This window comes from Protopterus annectens, chromosome 2.part0, assembly GCF_019279795.1.
Source record: "Protopterus annectens isolate FY-2018-M chromosome 2.part0, PAN1.0, whole genome shotgun sequence".
Taxonomy (NCBI): domain Eukaryota; kingdom Metazoa; phylum Chordata; order Ceratodontiformes; family Protopteridae; genus Protopterus; species Protopterus annectens.
The window spans coordinates 627519494-627540688 of NC_056728.1; the positions used below are offsets into that span (position 1 = coordinate 627519494).

At 42.5% G+C, this 21195-nt stretch overlaps 1 protein-coding gene across 1 annotated transcript in view; it reads right to left on the bottom strand.

Annotated features, from left to right (window-relative positions):
* UBA6 (ubiquitin like modifier activating enzyme 6) overlaps positions 1-21195 on the bottom strand; it is a 2440735-nt gene that overhangs the window by 2134852 nt on the left and 284688 nt on the right. Inside the window, exon 4 of the mRNA XM_044060993.1 lies at positions 15492-15586. Coding sequence (XP_043916928.1) covers positions 15492-15586 — 95 coding nt within the window. The remainder of the gene's footprint in view (positions 1-15491; positions 15587-21195) is intronic.

Sequence of the window (21195 nt, forward strand, 5' to 3'; positions counted from 1 at the left end):
AGAGACCACCCATGAGGCATTAGAATGAACCTGCTTAAGTTAGTCTCACTATCATGTTTGAACTCCGCAGGATGTGCTTTGCTATCAAAAAGCAGTTGGAGGCAATGGCCCCCTTGCCTGTTGTTGATGTACCAGACTACAGGCATGTTGTCTGACTGAACTGCCATTGTTCTTTGAGGGAGGGCAGAGTGAAGTGCCTGCAATGCTAGAAGTACCTGCCTCAGCTCCAGGATGCTGATATGCAGACTGGCCTCTATTGTGGATCAAATGCCTTGGACCGTCATTCAAAGATAATGCCCCCCCCCCCCCCAAATCAGGAAAGCATCCATGGTCACTATGGCTTTGGGTTGAGGAGGGCAAAGGGGCAGCCCAAAAGAATTTGCTCAGATTCCATCCATCAGGATAGGTCCTTTTTGCAGCGACTGGTGATAAGTATAAGATGGTTTATCAGGTGAGTTAGTATGGACCACTGACTCGCTAGCAGCCACTGCAGTAATCTCATATGATATCTTGCTAAAGGTACCAGAGTTATCGATGCTGCCATGGACCCTAATGCTTAAAGCACCAAATCGAGCTTGTATTTTGTGCTCAAGAGAGAATGAACTTGAGATTTTATATTGCGCAACCTGTGAGCAGGTAGGGAGGTTATGCAAGCCAGTGTGTTTAGATAAGCTCCAATAAATTCCATATCCTGAGTAGGAGTCAGTTGAGACTTTGTGACGCCCAGATGCAGGAACAACTGTAGGTTGATGTCTATCACCTGTAGCAGTAGATGTCTGGTGGAAACGGTGATTTATTTTTATTTATTTTACATTTGTTGACCGGGATAGTCTGACTGGATGCATGTCCATTTTCAGCGGAGGCCCGGGGAGAAAAGCTCCAAGGGCAAGCAGATACAGCATTACATAATACCAGCATTACATATTACAGACAGACTATTTACAGATATTACATAAGTAAGCAAGTTAAACAAGTTCCACAGGTTAGAGTTACTCCCGCGCGCAAGTCAGGATTAAATTAAATTACACAGTAAGATGGTTAACAGATTTTTTACACATTCTAGATACAGTTAGCCAGGCTTGATACAGTGACATAGCCAGTTAAGTGACAAATGTTGTTTGAGTCCAGTTTTAAATTGACCTACGGTGGAAAGTAAGGTAATATCAGCTGGAAGAAAGTTCCAGGATCTACTTACAGTTTGCAAAGAGAGAGTTACCGGCTGTGTTATTAATTTTGCTAGTCTGAATTAGTAGTTTGTTAGAGGATTGAAGCGGTCTAGGATTGTTATAGGGGGTGATAATATTTTTAAGTGCAGGAGTATTGTCTGGATTATAGAGGATTTTATAGGCCATAATCAGTTGGCTATACTGGATTAGTCTGGGTAGTTCAAGCCACCCAAGCTGGTTTAGATTGATGCAATGATGTGTCCTAAATGGCAGCCCAGTAGCAAACCTGGCAAGGTGGTTGTAGCAAGTTGAGAGTTTGTTAAGGACAGTCTTGTTTAAATTCGAGAGTAGAGGGGATGCATACAGAAGGGTTGAAAGAAGGTGAGAGCGAGCTAAGGCAATTTTAGCTGGAGGGGTTAGGAAGGCATTCTGTAAAGTGACCCTAGTTTTTATTGATGGTTTTGATAGTTTGGTTAACATGTAGGTCAAATTTTAGATTATTATCTATGATGATACCTAATAGTTTTGTAGGGGGGTCAGGGGAGATTATTGTGTCATCATTTGTATTTATGGAAAAGGTGAAAGTGGTAGACCTACGTGTTGGTGAAAATAACAGCATTTTAGTCTTTTTGGGATTTAGGATCAGACAACGTTCAGAAAGCCAGTTTTCTATTGTATTAAAGGTGGTCTGGGTAGATGACCATAACTCTATTGGAGATGTGACCGAGCAAATCAGAGTAGAGTCATCAGCATATTGGATACAGCTGACTTTTAGGATGATAGTATAAAGGTCGTTAATGAAGATGGAGAACAGCAAGGGCCCTAGTATAGAGCCTTGTGGTACTCCAAGGGTGTTAGGTAGAAGGTTAGAGAGTTAGTTCTGCCAGAGGACAGCCTGCTGTCGACCATTCAGGTAGGATTAAAACCATTGAAGGGCTCTAGTATCTGGACAGAATGTTTGTAGGGTGTGGATTAAAAGATGGTGATCAACCATATCGAATGCCTTGGAAAGATCCAAGAAGAGGGCTGAGGATATATAATTATTGTTGTGATTATGGTTTATGGTGTTGGTAAAGGCTAGGAGGGCTGAAGTAGTGCTGTGATGAGGACGGAAGCCATGCTGAGAGTCTGCAATTAGGTGATTCAGGATTAGGTGGTGCATGAGTTGTTTATGAATACATTTTTCCATAATCTTTGCAAGTGGAGAGAGTATAGCTATTGGCCTATAATTGGAGAATTCAGTAGAGCTGCCTCCTTTGTGAAGTGGGATTACATAGGATATTTTCCAGATGGTGGGAATTTTAGCTTCTACTATGGTTCGATTGATTAGTATTGAGACGGGGTAAGCAATAGCATCAGCTGATTTTTGTAGGTACTCCGCAGGGAGTTGATCAGCAGAAAGTGTAGTGGGTTTTAATTTTTTGATCAAGGTACGGATAAGTGAAGTGGTGACTGGTTGGAAGCTGAATGCGAGTAGGTTTCTAGGGGTGCTACTTTCAGGACCAGGGGAGCTAGGAGGTAGTTGGCTAGCTAGGGCTTGAATTGCCTCAGTAAAGAATCGGTTAAAACTGTCAGAAACATCTTCAAGGGTTTTATCAATAGTAGCAGCAGGGACTGGGGTTGAAGTTTGTCCAGGATGTAGTAGATTATTTAAACCTGCCCAAAACTTCTGAGGGTTATTGTGATTTACTGTCTGTAAATTACAGTAGCATTGTTTTTTGTCTTATAAAATGGATTTTTTAGTTTCGTTCCTGGATTGCCTGTATTTAATGTGATCTTGGGGGTGTTTAGAAGAATGCCATAAAGCCCATGCTTTGTTTTGAAGGGTAATTTTGAATTTAGACTCTTTAGAAAGCCATGGCGCAGTTTTTGCCTTTGTTCTCTTTGAACGAACAGGTGCATGCAAATCAAGGATCTCAAGGAATTTATTGTTAAAGTAAGCTACTGCTTCCTCTAAGGGGAGGATTTATCTAAATATGGAAACACCCGGAATCCGTACAGTCTCACATGAGCTGCTACTGCTGCCATACATTTGGTGAACACTCTGGGGGCTGTGGTGAGACCAAAGGGCAGCACCCTGAATTGATGGTGACTGGCTCCTAGCCAGAAGCAGAGAAACCTTTTTGAGCATTTGTCCATTTTTATGCGGTAATATGTGTCTTGAATGTCTAGAGAGCATATCCAGTCATTTTCTTCTAGAAAGGGAAGTATTGACTGAACCATGACCGTACAGAATTTGGACTGTTGAACAAATTTGTTTAGAACACTGAGATCCAGAACTGGTCTCCAGTCCCCTGTCTTTTTTGGCACTAAAAATAACCTCAAGTAAAATCCAGATCCTATTTGGTCTGGTGGGACTTCCCAGATGACTTTTTTTCTAGCAGCTTTTGTACTTCCAAGGCTGCCTGGTCCCTTTGACTGGGTAGAACGTTGGGGAGTCTTGATCAAGTTCTTGGGTAAAGGGAAAAGGGGATAGGGTAACCTCTGGAAATTATTCTTAGCACCCAGGCGTCTGTGGTTATATGTCACCAGGCCGTTGTGTGCAAAGTAAATCTTCCCCCAACTGCTTCCAGAGGTAAGCAATTGGGCCTCCTTTCAGGAGAGCTGATAGGGTTGGCCAGAAAAGGACTCCCTGGAACCCTGGTTCTGTGGGTCACCTCCACCTCTAGGACAGCGTCTTCCATTTGAACTCCCCCTCTGCCTTGAGGGTAATCTGTACCACGTGTGTCTTGCGAAGACTTCTGAAACTTCTTGAACCACAACTTCCCGCTCCTCTGATTCCAGGAATTGGGTCATTGGGGAGCAGATAAATGTATGCCAACAGCAGAGTCTTTCCGTCTTTTTCACACCGGGACAGAGTTTCTTTAATCTTGGGGACAAACAAAGGTGATCCATCAAATGGCGCACTGATGAAAGAAGACATGAATGGCACTGAAAACTCACACAGGCACATCCAAGCGTGTTGTTGAATAGCAACACCTGAACTGGCTGACCTGGTCATCCCTTTGGCTGCATATGCAATGAGCCTCAAGGACGAATTAGATACAGACTCCAGGGTAGCTAGCTGGAAAGCCACTTCTTCCTAGAACCCCTCAGCCACTGCTCCTGCTAAGGTATCTGACAGCTCCTTGATTAGATCCCTTTGGAGCATAGTAAAATGCACCATAAAATTCAAGGACCTAAATAGTAAAGGTCAATGATGCGTAGACTCGCTTCCCAAATCTGTCCATTGCCCTCGACTCTCAGTTTGGAGGGTGAACAGTGGAACTTGCCTCATTTAGTGGCAGCCGCCGCCACCATTATGGCATCTACTGCTAATCCTTTCGCCCAGTACTGGTGATCCTCAGGAGCTGAGAGTATTCTATCTGGTCTCTGGGGAATTGTTTCTATTGAATCAGGAGCCTTCCAAACCTGCTGAGTAATCAGTTTAATAAGATCATCAGCGAAAGTTGTCACGCAACATGCAAGTACACAGACTCCTCAGAGGAAGGCTCTTTGGACTTCGTTACCCCTCTGTTTCAGAATTTCCAGGATGTCTCCAAAGGAGATGTCTTCTAGGGGTGACTTGGGGGAACAGTCCCCCTCATCGAAATCTGTACCCTCAGTGACAGACTCTTCAGGGGAATCTAGGTATTTCCTCTTGCACAATTTCTTCCAAGGGGGCTTGTCAGTGGGAATATCTGAGGAGGACTCGGAAGAAGGGTGGTCTCTGGATGGCAATTCTTGCAGCATTGGTACTCACAGTCCAGGAAGTGAGGTTGGTGTAAGCTCTGGAAGGGCAGGGGTCAAAGGGTGAGACTCTGGTAACACAGTAGTCACCTGAGAAGTAGCAGTGATCAAAGCTCTCTCCAAGGCTTGGAAAGCAGGCCCCCCTGAGGAGTGATGGGAGCCCAGAACCCAGACAGACAAACTCGGAACCGGGATCACACCTAGCCCCGAGAGACCCACCTCCAAAGCTGGAGCCGAGGAAAGACCAGCATCCAGAGCAGCCAGGAGTGGTAAGGTCGGCTCCGAACAAAAATGGGAGTCGACTCAAACCCTCTGGACCTGACGGCACAGGACCAATCCCAGGGACCATTCGGGGCCAATGGCACAGAGGGAATCAGAGCCGTGCCTGGAACTGAAGACAAAGAAGTGGTGGGAGTCGACAGCTCTAAAGCCACCGAGGAGGTCGGAGGAGGAATATATGTAGAAATACTGGGAGTGATCTCCCTTACTCCAGGAGGGAGAGGGGGCTGAGAAGGAGGAGGAGAAAAAACCCTAGCTGTCAGAAGCTGGTCCACCAACCTCACTATGTCAAGTTCGGAGAGACTTCGGGTGGAACGAACTGACAATCCAGAGGGGGAATCAGGTCTTTCTAAGAAGGGGCTTGAGTGCCGACTCAGAAAGGGGTCAACAATGGGGGAGTATCTTGCCCTGGGTGTATAGAATGTCTCAGTCTTCGGCACCAGGGGATAAGTTATGGGCTGCGGAGCTGTAGGCGATGTCGGTACTGACATGGTACCTAAAAAAGCCGGTGCCGACACTGGGGTTGTAGTCCGTACTGGTGTCATAGCAGGTGTCGATGACACCGAGATAGCAGTTGGTGCAGAGGACTCAGTGCATTCCGAAATTTTTGTAACCTTAGATTTCAGTTCTGTAGAAGATTCAGCAGAAGGGCTTTTATGCTTTTTTTGGTGTCAGCGCCAATGGAGAGGTCAGTACCAAGCAACTAAGTTTTGAACAAGAGGCCTGAGGAGACTGGTCGGCCATGGACAAAGCTTCTTCAAAGGGTGCCTTAAGGAGCCCTTAAGAATAAGTTTGTTCTTACATTCTACCAGGGTTCGGGTACTAAAGTCTGGCAGATATAACACTCAATGTCAAGATACGGAGCACCTAAACAGTAAATGTATTTTTCATGCCCATCAGAGTTCAGTATTTTCCTGCCACACTGTTGAAAACCGGAGTTAGATTTTGACTTATTTGCCATAGTAACCAAAAGGCAGAAAATCAAAGATAGACAGACACAATCTACAAGCAATGGTAGGAAAGATTATCTATCAGTAACTTAGAGAAAGAGAGAGGAAAAACTACCAGATATGGTAGGCGTCAAAACAGTCACACAAAGAGGGGGTAGACGCATATAAAAATACTAAAAAAAAAAAGGGGGTATTAAGAAGAGAAAGCTTTAAATATGGAAAAATGCAGTTATATTTCAAAAAAATATACGTAGCTGAGAGAGAGAATCGGCTGAGATGTCTTTCTAAAAGAGCGGCAAACTAGATCTGAGGTAATGTAGAGGGGGGCATTATGGGGAGACATTTATCTCGAGAATCTTTTGTTTGGTGTGAGCTATACAAAGGCTGGATCGGTTCCGAGGATCGGAACCATAATCCATCAGTCAAGAATGGATGAAGACTGACAACATCAGATCCCTGACTATGCGGTCTGCTTCTGCCTCCAGAGTGACATCCACTAGCATTATCTCCTCTGTCCCAGGAAAGTCTGTCTGCAGGAGTTTCCTGGCTATAACGACTTCCTGAACCACATTTTCGCGCCACCCCTCTGACATCTAGAAATGGTTCTTTCGGAGGTACAGAAACTGATTCCTGTGGCACAGAAGATTTTACAATTCTGTTGACTCCTGGTCAGTGTATTTTTTTTACTTTAGGTCCACAAAGCATAGAACCATCAAGGGGGAATTAGCAAAGAACATTTTGAAGCCTTCCACAAATATTGCAAAAGCGCATCCAGGCATGTAGGAGTATTGTAATGCCAGTACCTGCAGTCGTAACTGTGCCATCAGCTGCATTAGGGCACAGACACATGCTCATGTTTTACATACACTGTAGGGTAGAGTTGGAAGTCCACAGACTTTAGAACTTCTGCTGGTACTTTGGTCAAGTCTCTCAGGAAACATGTCATAGGACCTAAGATGTTCTGCACTCTAAGGGAAAACATTACTGAAGTGCATGTCCACTTCCCAAATCTGTTCAAAGTCTGTGATTCCCTATTAGGGGGATGGTCATAAGAACCTTCTTCAGATAGTTCCTTTTTTGTGGCTGCCGCTACAACCATAGTATCTACCAGTGGACTTTGTCCTAATACTTCCTGCCCTCAGGGCAACTAAAATCCTACCTGGCTTTTTTGGAATTGGGTCCACCACATCAGGATCCTTCCAAGCCTGCTGAGCCACAAGGTCTATAAGAGGATCTGCAGGTGGTACCAACAAGGGTGCAGAAAAGCCAGCACCAAAGGCTTCAAGGAATACATATTCATCAGACAAAGGATCGTCTGTGGTCCAATTCCTTTATTTCACCAACTTGAGGCGACATCTTCTAAGAGGGATCTGGGGGAACCTTCACCTTCCTTCAAGTCTGCATCTTCAGTGATGGACCCCAGCAAGGAGCACAAGTGCTTCCACTTGCACATCTGTTTTTTGTGACCCTGTCCCATGGAAACATCAGACTGGTCTGAATCAGACTGGGAAGTCACGCAGTGAGTTATCTCTAGGCCTCTTGGTACTGACTGAACCTTGGTACTGACTGAACCAGTTAATTAGTATGAGTTGAAGGAGAAGCAGTATTCAGCTGAGGTTGAGACAGATCCAAGCAAGAAAAGAACACTTTTTATTTTGGTCCAACCTAAGGAGTAAAATCACCACCCAAGAATGGAGGAGACTTCCTTGTCCTGAACAGCCTTGGCTCTGAGACAGACCTTAGACCTGAGCTGGCAAGAGGAGAGGCCCTGAGAGGAGGAGGAGAGCTCCAAAAACTTTGTAGTTGACTCACCTCGCCAAGACCCTGTGTCGACACTTAGGCTCACTGACCCATCCCAATCTGAATGTGTCAGAGTTGAGTATTCTGCAGTGGCGAAGTCACCTGGACTGTCGGCTTCAGCAAAAACACACCACAGTGGGCAGGTATTGGAAATAACAAGGGAGGGGTTGTTGAGCCTGTTACCAGTGCATTCAAGGTGGGTGGGTAGTGGAAGGACCCCAAGGTGAATCAGAGTTCAAGAACTTCATCATTTTATTGATGCCCATTTCTGTAAGACCCCTAGATGATCGGGCAGATGTTGACAACACCATAGATGATGGCCTAGAATACTTCCTCCCTTGGAGTATCGGAGAATGTAGTCTTGAACTCACTAACTACAGTGAAAAACAGGTCGTGAACAGGAAGATCGGACTTGTGCAACAGCCTGCTCCAACTTCAAAAAAAATTTAGAATCCACACTTACTTGGATTCTGGGACCTCTTTCTTGATTTTACACTCTTCTTTTCAGCAACTCTTTCTTTCAACTGCTACTTCCCTTTGTCCTTTTCTTTTGATTTGGACTGGTCTTGCTTTTTACCTGGGGAAGAAAAAGCAATGAAGTAGTCTGGGTACACCCTGCCTTAGGGGCTAGCAGACCTTTCAAAATGAGTTTTTCCTTTCTGGTTTTGGATGGGTCTGGAGCCATAAGAGGCACAGACCTCACATTCAGTGTCAAAATGGGCAGAACCCAAGTAGTACATGCATTAGGAATGTGGGTCCTGTGGGAGGAATCTTGTTTCCATAGACCATGCATTTTTTAAAACCTTGCACCTTTTCCCCCTTAACAGCAGACCAAAAATACGATATAAAGAAACAATTATCAAGCTACAGAAAAAACTAACAGCAACATAAAAAACTGAATTCACCTACAGATTCATTATTTATATATATATATATATATATATATATATATATATATATATATATATATATATATATATATAGTCTTCACAGACACACACACATCCCAGAAAGTAATTCCGAAAAGAACAGTTCACATGGAAAATCTGAACTAGAGAGAAAGAAGCCAAAAAGGCTAGATACATTTAATTCTAAACACTAACAGATTATATATATTAAACTACTATCAGACTAAGAAAATAAAGATAAATGGGATGGGATAGGATACGGGAATTAGAGAAATCACTAAACAGAAGAAAAAAACTCCTCATAATGGAGAGCCTTCGGACAAGTATCTGTATGCTTTAGGCAGTAAATGAGATTTGAGGAACTAACGTGGAGAGGAAGAAATTATGGGCAGGGGAGGAGTCAGAACCCTGGATCAAACCCAAAGATTGAACTGGATTAAAATGAACATTGGATACTGTAGATTCCATTCTAGTGGGCTTAAGTAATATGAATAAGACATATGGTAATGATAAAAGGGGTAGAAATGAACCCAAATGGAAAGGTCTGAAAAGAAGGTTCTTGCCCTGAGCAGGATCCTGTTCCAATAATTGAATAATTCAATAGTACAAAACTGCATATCTGCACACCAGTTCTAAGATAGCAGACATAACCTGTTCACTTCCAGGAGAATGGAAAATGGATGGTGACTCTGTCAAAGCCCACTGTTCATCACATTTACAGTAGAGAAGAACAGGTGTTCTGACTTTTGGCCCAGCAACCCAAGCTTGAACAGCTGGCCCAAAAATGGAAAAGAGCAAGTGTCTGCTGTCAGCTTGCCTAACATGGAGGCCAAAGAGGTGTCTGGGTCTTGCTGCATGAGTATTAGAAGACAGGTGATGGCTTGTGCGAAGACCGGGGTACATGTCTCTGACCTTATAAGCACTGCATATGCTTTGCAGCCAGCCAAGTGTGTGAGACTGCACTGGCATTCTGATACTGCAGCAATTTCATGTATGGTCACCAGAGGTGGGGAGAGTAGGGAAAAGTAGGAGGAAGGAAAAAGTCCACCACAGATGACTGCTAACTAACTTACTCTAACTTCAACTACCAACAAAAATGCTTTGAAAGACAAGCATTCCTTGCAAAAGAAAGCCATCAAAGAAGAGAGACTTTCCATGCTAACTCCTACAGACTGCAGATGCTGAAGATGTCCACTGCTAGTACAGAGCTGTATCAAGTATACAGTCGTAACACAAAGCTAGATGTTGCTGCCCTGATCAACAATTTCAAATACCGACCTTGGTTACTAGGAATAAACCACTGTACAATCATCTAGGAAGAAAAGTCTAGGTATTTGCTCTAATTTCTTTCTTCCAATATATTCTCAATATTTATTGAGGTGTACATGATGTATAGTAATGAAAATACCTTGTATTTAGGCAGCATAAACCTTTCCCAAAAAGATCCAGGCCTTTGAATTCATTAACAGGGAGAAAGGGCTTCACAAATGACAATACTATAGATTTACCACAGGAACGGTTAGAAGTAACCACTTTAGGATGACATTTAGGGAGATGCTTACCAACCTTTCAGAAAATGTTAAAAGGTTGGAACCTCAGGAGGAAAAGACATACTCCTGCATATGATGGACAAACAGTGTTTTGGTAAATGTAACCAAGGATTGTCCATTTGATGGAAATCCTATTCCTGAGCTGAAGACTCATGGAACTTGATATAAGGGCCACTTCACATGCCCAATAAAACTCTGCCATGTTCCTGCCAACAAGATTTGTTTGGGCAGCTAACATCTGGGTAATAAGTCAAGGCTATGGTAAGTTCAAAGGAACTCTGACAGGCCAAGATATGATTTTGGAGGAAACTGGAAAAAAAAAAAGTTACCTTCACCTGCTCTCAAGATTCTCTATGAAGTTCTACAGAAAGCTTTATGGAGGCAGCTATGAGGGAAATTTCCTGGCAGCTCTTAGGTCTGCTCTGAAACAGAAACTGGTACCAAGGAGATCCTTCCCAACTCAGAAACCACTATGGTGACTAAGGTGCCTCTGTTAAAAGGGGATAGGGTCATACAATCAGCAAGACACTGAAAGACACACTCATAAATTAGACTGGACTTCAATGAAATTGCCAATGAAGTACCAAAAGCTGCAACAAAATACAGTAGAACAACAATTGCAAACAACTTCATACATTAAAAAATTATTTTTGTAACACATTCCCATGATACCTTCCAGCAAGGTGTGAAATTGCTTTGTAGCTATTATTAAGAAGACAGTCAATGAAGTCTAGCTTACCACTTCTTTTAATAATAAACTGGCTACACGCACTTGTGCAGATAAAGAGGGATGACTTGCTCCTTTCCCCTAATGCAACAGGCATGCAAGTTTATTTTTTTGACAAAGCTCTTCCAATGACTTACGTTTTGACTTAAGAAAATGATGCCTCCTCTTTTTAAATGGAGCTCTTCCTCACAATGTTTTCTAAGACGAAACAAAAAAAATGGTTCCACCAATAAGACCTGTACAAGTTACTTCAATTTCCAAAATAAGGTGGCTTTAGCTATTAGGTAAAGCCCAGTGTCTTTAAAAATTGGATGCATTCTGTAATTCTTGACGTACTTGCCTTTCTCTCAAAGGGACAAGCACTACATATTGAAACCTCAAGAAAAAGAAGTTATGTACTCATCGTAATGTTCCATCAGTGTTGTCCATTTTCATTCTTCCTCAATGAGTGGGTCCGATTCCAATCCTCAGATCCGACTCAGCCACCTTCTAAAGATTCTAGGAATAGACTCTCAAGCTCCTCCCTTACCCATAATGCCCCTTGACCACTGCAATACCTCAGATTGAGTTTGCTAATACTGTATGTATTACCAGAAAATACATTAACAATGCTATGACAGAAAAGAGAAAGCTGAAAGATCAGGAGTTCAAACAGGAACTATGGTTCCTATCAACAATTCCTTTAGGTTTCTCCCAAAGACATGAACAGGGGAAAGGAGGGAGAGAAGTTAAGAATGAAAATGGGCAACACAGATGGAACATTATGGTGAGTGCATAACATCTTTAACTGATGTTGTCATTTTCATTCATTCCTCAACAAATGGGACATCCCAGGCCCCCCTGACCCTTGGTTCCTAAACAGAAGTCAGAGCTGAGCTGTTCAGCGTCGAAGCCCCAAAGAGAAGCGACAGCTCAGAGAGCATCAGAGTCAAAGTCAACTCCTCAGATGCTATGGCTCCGAGAACTATGGCTCTCTGATGGGATAGGAGCTGATCCGATCAGGGACATTGCCAGAGTGGAAGACATAGGAATCTATTGATCTGACAACTCGACTCTCCGGGATCTCTGATCCGAGGACTCTGAAACAGACAGACGATTGGAGAAGGAGCAACAACAGGCTAAAAAGATGGTTTATTGTTCATGGATCCGATGGGAGATGGAGTCTGCAGGAACCCCATCTGGATCTGTGTTCTGAGGAACTTTCTCATCATCCTATCCACCTCACACAGACTTCAGTATGACCTAACAGAGGAGGATGTGGAGGGTGGCCTAGAAGTCTTTTTGAGTGTCAATTGCAGAAAGGGAGACCTCAAACTGAAAAACACAAGTTCAGGGGAAAACATTGGACTATAGGGCCAAGGGGATGGAGAGACAATTAGGATCGGATCCAAAGGCTTAGGATCTGAGGTCCTGGAAACCTTCTTGGGTGGCTCCAATGTAAGAACAGTCTTTGGAGACCGAACAGGACAGCATTTACAGTGCTCTCTGGGCTCCTTAGATTTTTGTGAAGGGATTTGAGCTTCTCACGTAGAGGTAACTGAAGAAGTAGCAGAAGATGGTAACAGACCTTTCAGGACAAGTTTATTTCGCCCGTCACTAATGACCCTAGAATTAAAGACTGCACAGACGGAACAAGGAGTGTCCAAAAGCGATGGGCCTAAGCAGTAAATGCACTCCCTGTGGGTACCAGAGATGGTCATTTTATGCCCACAGGAAGTGCACTTCTTAAAACACACAAAAAGGCTTCTAGGCCACCCTCCACATCTTCCTCCATTAGGTCATCCCGAAGTCTGTGTGAGGCAGTGGTGGATAGGATGATGAGAAAGTTCCTCAGAACACAGTCAGCCTGTCGGCCATACTGGAAGAAAAGCAAGGTCCTGCAACACTCATAACAGTAATTTCCTAAAGATATAAATAGAAAGTTTGTATCTTTATTTTTTTTTTAAATAAGGGAAAGACAGAAAATACCAACAATGGTAATAATGGAATACCAAGTGCGCTAAAGATGCTACAGAAGAAACTACCAACTATGGTAGAAAAGATGCCAAGACAAAACTTGATGTAAGAAGTAAGGGAGATGCTATAAAACAGAAGAAAAACTAACAAGATTAATATGGAAAAAAAATTAGCTAAATAAGATATTCAATAAACTCACAAAACCCTTACAGCTCGAGAGATCAGAATCTCGTCCAAACCTGAAAAGTAGCAAACATGATCTGGGGTACTGCAGTGATCAGGGACACTACAGGTAAGGGAAGAGCTTGAGAGTCAGATCCCAGAATCTTTAAAAGGTGGCAGAGTCAGATCCGATGATTGGGAGAAAAAAAAAAAAACAAACAGTGACAGTACTGAATAACTGACATTAACAGGCACAGATCTGTCCAAAAAAGTTATGGGGAGAAGTAACTTTCTTTCCACACACAGGTGTTTCTCTTACTGACGAAAGAATATTCCTAACCAAAGAAAGAAGGGAAGAACTATGTGCACAACTGGAAAAATGTTATAAAAAAATCCACCTTAACTCATTCACTCCAGTGGAGCTCAGGAAGTTTGCACTGTAACTTAAAATAGGTGTAGCTCAAGCCTTTTGACAGAATCAAATTATGTCCTCACATTTCAAAGTTCATATCTCTGGAACCACATGGGTTATGAAAGAAGTATTACTAGCAAACCTTTCAGCACAATCTATTTTTATAGTGGTAGTACTCTTTAGATTCTAGGTCTTAAACGGAATTTTGTAAGTCACAGTAAACAGTGACAATTACATTTTTAATATTTTATGAACAACTTACAACATGTCTGTAACCACTCACATACTGTCAGCAACATTTTACTTCTGTAGCTGAGAGACTTTGTTTGAGGCTAAGAAGTTCCATTTCTGTTACGTGGTTGTTGAGCTATTTAGAAAAATCTGAAAATTATATCTATATAAATTAATATCAAAGAAGCAGTTCATATCTATGTATCTGCACTAGACAGAGGTCAAATATTAATAAAGTTGTGCTTGTCATTGTGTAAGCTTAAACATTAAATCTTTTAAAATCTTATACATGGCATGGTTTTAAAATTATTGATGCAAATATGAACAAGCAATATTTGACGCCTAGAGGTGTCAGTTGGAGTTAAATGCATATGCACCTGGAGGCATCACTCAGATGTAATGAGTTAAGCTGTTTTATAAGATACAACAACCCAAATAATGTTGATATAATCAGCTATTTTCTTAAACACTGAAATGTTCAACAGAAGCACTGCTGCTACTCTCCAACAGAAAGAAACCATTTCAAAAAGAATCATCAAAACAATTTCACAAAAATGCCCTCTCAAAAAAATAACTGGTGTTGGATACAGTCAAGTTTCTGCACATTATCACCCTTTTCCTTAGCAATTGCATTTCTGGACAGTAAATATTTGTGTGTACCTCATGCTTTAATCCAACTCATTTTTAAAACACATTAGTGCCAGGGCAGTCACTGCAGTGACCTGGTAAACAATTTGTGTTACCAGTGTAATTAAAAAAGATCACTGTACTAATCTTACTCTCATAAGCCTTTTCCTGAACTACATTTTTAACCAAAGTATACCAATTATCGACTAACCTGCGAAACAGTATAGATGTCCAAGATTATTCAATTCACTCTGAAGGCACTAGGAAAGGATGCAAGTTGTGTCAGATACACAAATGAACCATTCCTACCTAAGCAACAAACTAAAACAAAGAGTAGAAAGGTCACACAGATAACCAACTGGTTAAAAAACACAAAAAGAAAAATCTAGCAAAGCTAGACTTCTAACTGTGTGATACCTTAAACCTCTTGCATCAGAGGCCTCATGGGATATATGCAAATCACCCTTTAAGGATATCAGGTGTTTCAGCTAAATGGCAATTCTGAATGTCCATGATTTTTTCTTTTACCTTCATTTTTAAGTCTATTTATGGACAATTTCAGGCCATTAAAGTCTAGCTTTGCTAGATTTTTCTTTTTGTGTTTTTAACCAGTTGGTTATCTGTGTGACCTTTCTACTCTTTGTTTTAGTTTGTTAGTTGGGATACTTTGTAGACAATCTAATGTTTATGGATATCAGCTGGGTATGACACAGCTAGAGGGGTTTGGCTTTAATGGCCTGAAATTGTCCATAAATAGACTTAAAAATGAAAGTAAAAGAAAAAGTCATGGACATTCAGAATTGCCATTTAGCTGAAACACCAGATATCCTTAGAGGGTGATTTGCATACATCCCATGAGGCCTCTGATGCAAGAGGTTTAAATGTATCACATAGTTAGAAGTCTAGCTTTGCTAGATTTTTCTTTTTGTGTTTTTTTACCTAAAGCAACAGGAAACCCAACGGAAACAGCTCCATTGTGACAAATAATGCTCACCTATTCTTCTGCTTCTCAATGTCATCCTGGCGAATAAAAAAATTACATCCTAGGTCCCAGGTCTGGCATATTTGTGTATCATGGATTGTAAGTGCCTGCAGATTAAAATCAACAAAAAAATTACACCAAATGACAAGATAAGAAATCAATTATTTACATTAAATGGATAATGAACCACAATTTCTTCCTATAAAAGAGCATCCTTTTAATTTAATTTTATTTTTTCACTTTAGCTGGCACAGAAAAAAAATGCTGAGTGCTATGTGGGAGAGGCACAAATAAAGGCACACATGTACATATAGTAACTTTTTTTTAACAATTTTAGTACGTATCATTTGAAACATTTGCTTAAAGATAGGTTGCCCTTTCAATGCCCCAGAGAAGGAAACAAAAGCCTTTCAGCCTTCCTAAAGGAAAGTAGTGCTGTCAATGTTTAATTCTAGGGTTCTGACAGAACCCAGGGAGAAAAATATACTGATGATCAAAATTGTTAAACCACTCACAGCATTAGAGAAAAATTAGTGCTATCACAACCTTTTGCCTCTGAAAATTAGGAAAGGTTGTCTCACCATGACAGCTTCAACTCAGAAACTAGATTTGAAGATGTTAGACCAATAAGCACAACAGTTTCCCAGGTTAAGAACTTAAGTGTAAGCTGCTGGTTCAAATGGTGGTAAGGTCATTTTTTAAAACATAATATAGATCCCATAAATTAGAAATTTGCTTGTTAGGGGTTCTCATACGCCTTACTCCCTTCATAAACTGTTTTACCAAGAAAGAAAAAGAAGGGGGGATCTACATGCAGACATGGCCACTAAATGTGCCTTAGCTGATGCATGTGCTAAGCCATTCTGAAGACGCTCACACCACAACTTCAAGACCAGATAGGAAATTAACCACAATGGACCCCCCTGTTTTCATTTCAGCAACACCTAAAAAAACTCATCCATTATTACATAATATTTTCTAATAGCAAGATGTCTGGCCTTCTTTAACACCTGTACATCATCAACAAGCATAAGGCAAGTGCTTAAACAGCCGAGATGGAGTTATCCAGTCAACGACTGATATCAAAATATAGCCAAAGAGGAAGAAATAAGGGGATCCTGACTAAAAGACCAGCACTGCTAAAGGTTTTAGTAGAATCTAGAACAGAAGCCGATGTTATAAAAAGGAATAGTTAGCAGGGCATATAAAATATTGCATAACTACAGGAATCACACAGAAGAGGTTAGAATGGATTGGGAAGAGACTGGATAAGCAATTTGCAAAGAAACAATAGTAAGATATATGCATGGCACTCAAATATGCAACCAAATCTAGAGGATTTAGGATCTTTGCGTGAAAGTGTTTGCATACATGTTTCTGCATCCCAAGCAGAATACAATTAATTTTCCCTCAAGTACACTGCAAATGTTGGAAGAGTGACGATGAAGAAGGTGGTAATTGAGAATGTAATTTTTGAGAGTGTAAAGAGTTGTCAGACTTTATAAATTCCCCTGCAGACTATGCTGTCAGAAATACTGGGTAAACAAACTGATAAAATTAAGGAACTTATTTTTTTTTGAGCTGTGATACAGAATCAGAGTTGCCTACACATAGTAAGGCCTTCGTAAGTTTAATTGTGGTGGCTGCCATAAAAGCAATTACTAGAAAATAAAAATCAAAGTCTAAAACTGTACTAGAAACAGTGAATATAGTAACAGAGATAAAATAACTAGAAGGTGAATCTTTAGAAAAGTGTAGGAGAAAATTACATAGAAAAAATGGGAATGTGAGAACAATACATGTAGAATAACATTTTGGAAGATAAATCAGATTTAAGGGAAGGCAGGAGATGAATGAGCTACGAGTATGTAACGTTTGACTGACAATAACTGTATACATTATAAGTGACATATAATGGTTGCAACTGAAATATATGTCAATATAATTAGTTTTCATTTATATAAATGTATGACTGTCTATGTCATAAGTGATAATGCAATAAATATACTTGTTTATGAAAATAAATCTCTGTGGTATACTCACTTAAGGACAATCTGCAAAGCTTGGGGTTTCATTCCACACATATGCTACTGGCTGAGTTGGGGAAGAAGGGAGACCTATACCTAAGCAGGCAGGGCATCCCTGCACAGGAAAGGGACAGTGAGTGCTGCTCATGGATCTAAGGGAACACATGGTGGGCAACCCAGGCTGTCCCAACAGAATCTGCCAGTAGCAGGAGAAGTCACTAGACCCGGTACATGTCCAGGATCTGGGGTTAAATGTTCTGAATGCAACCAGTGGGGCCATGTGGCATACAGATGTTCACGGAGGCAAAGTGGGGAACAAAAGGTGAGGGAGCTAGTAAGTGGGAAAGACAAAATGCCAACAGTAGGTTGTCTTGAGACAACAAGGGTACCAAACTACCACAAGAAGTTATATCCTATCTTAGTGAATGGCAAAGAGACCACTGCTAAGAGAGAGACAGCCTCTGACATAACCATTGTGAAGCCTGCAATGGTTACAGAAGAGAACTACTTACCTGGGCAGTCTACTCCAGTCAGAGATTTGGAGGGACCCCATTCCAAACACCTTTGGCTAGGGTTCACCTTAAATGGGAAAGTGGAAAAGGAAGCCAGCAAGTAGGTTCGTTTGAGGATATCCCTGCAGATGTCCTGATAGGGAATGATTTTGATAATGCAGTACCGTGTGGTCATGCAGTTAAACACAGTCAGGCTTGGAGACAAGCAAGTGGGTCTGGGTAGCCCGGGGGAGACCCAGACAGACTGCAAACTTGCAGCCAGGACTGGTGAGGTGGTTACTTCAGGGAGGGAGCTACTCTGTAGCAGTGAGACTTGAAGGCAAGTCATAGTTGCTTGTGGGTACTGAAGTTTCCTTAGACAGAGTGACTGCAAGAGAAGAGGTGAGTAGTTGTACCCAGGCTGACAGTGAGGCACCGCTGTCAGTGGATACCAGACTTCCTGTGGAAGGGGAGCTGGGAAGAGTTACAAAGAGAGAGTTGAGACAGGCTCAGCTCTCAGACCCTACATTAAAAAGCTTGAGGCAGTTAGCTAGTGAGGCACCTGATTCTCAAGGGAAGGGGAAATCTGTATACTGAGACAAAGGGTTACTGTGTAAAGAGTGGAACCCTGAGGGAGGGTTAGCAGTTGGTAGTGCCTAGAGCCTACTGTCAGGCAGTTCTAGTCATAGCCCATGATATTCCCTTAGCAGGTCATATGGGCATAAAACCTACAGAGAGACGTATTATGCAGAACTTTTATCGGCCTGGGATTTCCAGAGATATAACATGGTATTGCAGGACCTGTGAGCAGTGCCAAAAGGAAGGCAAGGCAGGAGACAAGGAGAGAGCTCATTTGATACCTTTGCCTGCGATTGAGGAGCCATTTCAGAGGGTAGCTATGGATATTGTGAGGCCTCTGAGTTCCCCAAGTTCCACATGGAAAAATTATATCCTAGTGGTAGTAGATTATGCTACAAGATGCCCTGAGGCAGTGGCTTTGTCCTCCACTGAGGCAGAAAAGGTGACAAATGCTTTGTTAGAGATTTTCAGAAGGGTAGGTTTCCCAAAAGAAATGCTGACTGACGGAGGTGCCAATTTCATGTCAGACCTGCTGGCTTGTCTGTGGAAGTACTGTGGGGTGAAGCACCTAAAGACCACCCCCTACCATCCCCAGACTAATGGTCTTGTTGAGGGGTTAAACTCTACACTCAAGTCCATGCTATGAGCATTGTAGACCAGTTTAAGAGGAAGTGGGACAAATATTTGTCACATCTGTTGTCCGCTTACAGAGAGGCTCCGCAGGAATCCATAGGGTTTGCACCCTTTGAGTTGTTGTATGGGCATAGGGTGAATTTAATTTGTGATGAGTGGGAAGGTGAGCGTGAATCTCACACGCAGTCTATTGCGGCATATGTCCTAAACCTCAGGACAAGGCTCAGGGAACTCATGGGCTTGGCCCAGGAGAACCTGGCATAAGCCCAACAGCAGAAAAAGGTGTAGTATGACAGGAATGCTTGCGCTAGAGAGTATGCTGTGGGACAGCAGGTAATGGTTCTCATTCCTGTCAGACACAACAAGCTGCAAGCAGCCTGGGAAGGACCCTACAAGGTGGTAAGAAAGGTCAGTGATGTTAACTAGATGGTGGAACTGCTAGGCAGGAGGTAAAAGCACAAATTGTACCATGTTAACATGATAAAACCTTACCATGATAGGGAGGCCCTTGTGCTGAGTATTTGTAGTGGACTGCAGGAATTGTCTGAGGGAGATCTGGTGACTGATCTAGTCAGTGAGGCTCAGACTGACACCTCAGTGGAAGGGGTAAGAATGTCCCAGCAGCTATCTCTTACCCAGGTTAGAGAAATCAGAGTAGTGTTACTGGAATTTGGGGACATGCTCACTGGGCAACCAGGGTGCACCCACCTGGTGCAGCACCAGGTGGACACAGACCCCAAAGGCTTATTAAGCAGGCCCCTTATAGGGGTGCCTGAGAGAGTCAAACAGACTCTGAGGGAGGAGATGCAGAAAATGTTGGAACTAGGGGTAATTCAAGAGTCCAACAGTCCCTGGGCCTCCCCAGCGGTGCTGGTGCCAAAGAAGGATGGCAGCACCTGATTCTGTGTGCACTACAGTAATTAAGTAGTCACACAGAGTCAGATGCTTACCCCATGCCTAGGATAGATGAAGCCCTAGAGCAGCTGGGTGGGGCTAAGTATCTTTCCACTACTGATCTTTCCAAGGTTAACTGGCAGGTGCCCTTGACTCCCAGTGCTAGAGAGAAGTCAGCCTTTGTGACTTATTTTGGCTTGTATGAGTTCACAAAGATGCCCTTCGGGATAAAAATTGCCCCAGCAACTTTCCAGAGGCTGGTAGATCATATCCTAGCAGGAGCAGGAGGGTTTGCCTTTGCTTACCTAGATGATATTGCCATCTACATCCATTCCTGGCAAGAGCACCTTAAGTATTTCAGGGAGGTGCTAGGCAGACTACAGAGAGCAGAGTTGACCATTAAAGCCCAGTAAATGTCAGGTGGCTATGGCAGTGATCCCCTACCTGGGACATAGAGTGGGGAGTGGTAAGATCAGGCCAGAACCTGCCAAAATGGAAGCCATTCACCTGTTACCAAAAAGCAGGTGAGGGCATTTTTAGGGACAGCAGGGTACTACAGAAAGTTTGTCCCCAGTTATAGTACCATAGCTGCTCCCCTCACAGACCTGACGAGGAAAAACAGGTCAGATAAGGTAGTGTGGACCCCAGCATGTGAGCAGGCATTCCGGAAGCTTAAAGAAGCTTTGGTTGGACCCTCTGTGTTAGGTCCTGATTACAGCAAAGAATTTGTTGTGCAGGTGGATGCTTCCAACCATGGGGTGGGGGTGGGGGCTGTACTTAAGCAGATTTCTTCAGAGGGAGAAGAGCACCCAGTTGTTTATCTCAGTTATAGGTTCCTATCCAGGTATGAATGCTATGCAGCTGTAGAAAAGGGATGTCTAGCCATAGTGTGGGCACTGCAAAAACTTCAGCCTTATCTGTATGGAAGGAAATTCACTGTAGTTACAGATCACAGTCACCTAACATGGTTACATCAAGCGAGCTAGCAAAATGCCAAGTTACTAAGGTGGAGCCTAGGGTTGCAAGCATATATGTCAGTGCTGCACCACAGTGGGATTAGCAATGCCAATGCAGATGGGCTATCAAGGCAGG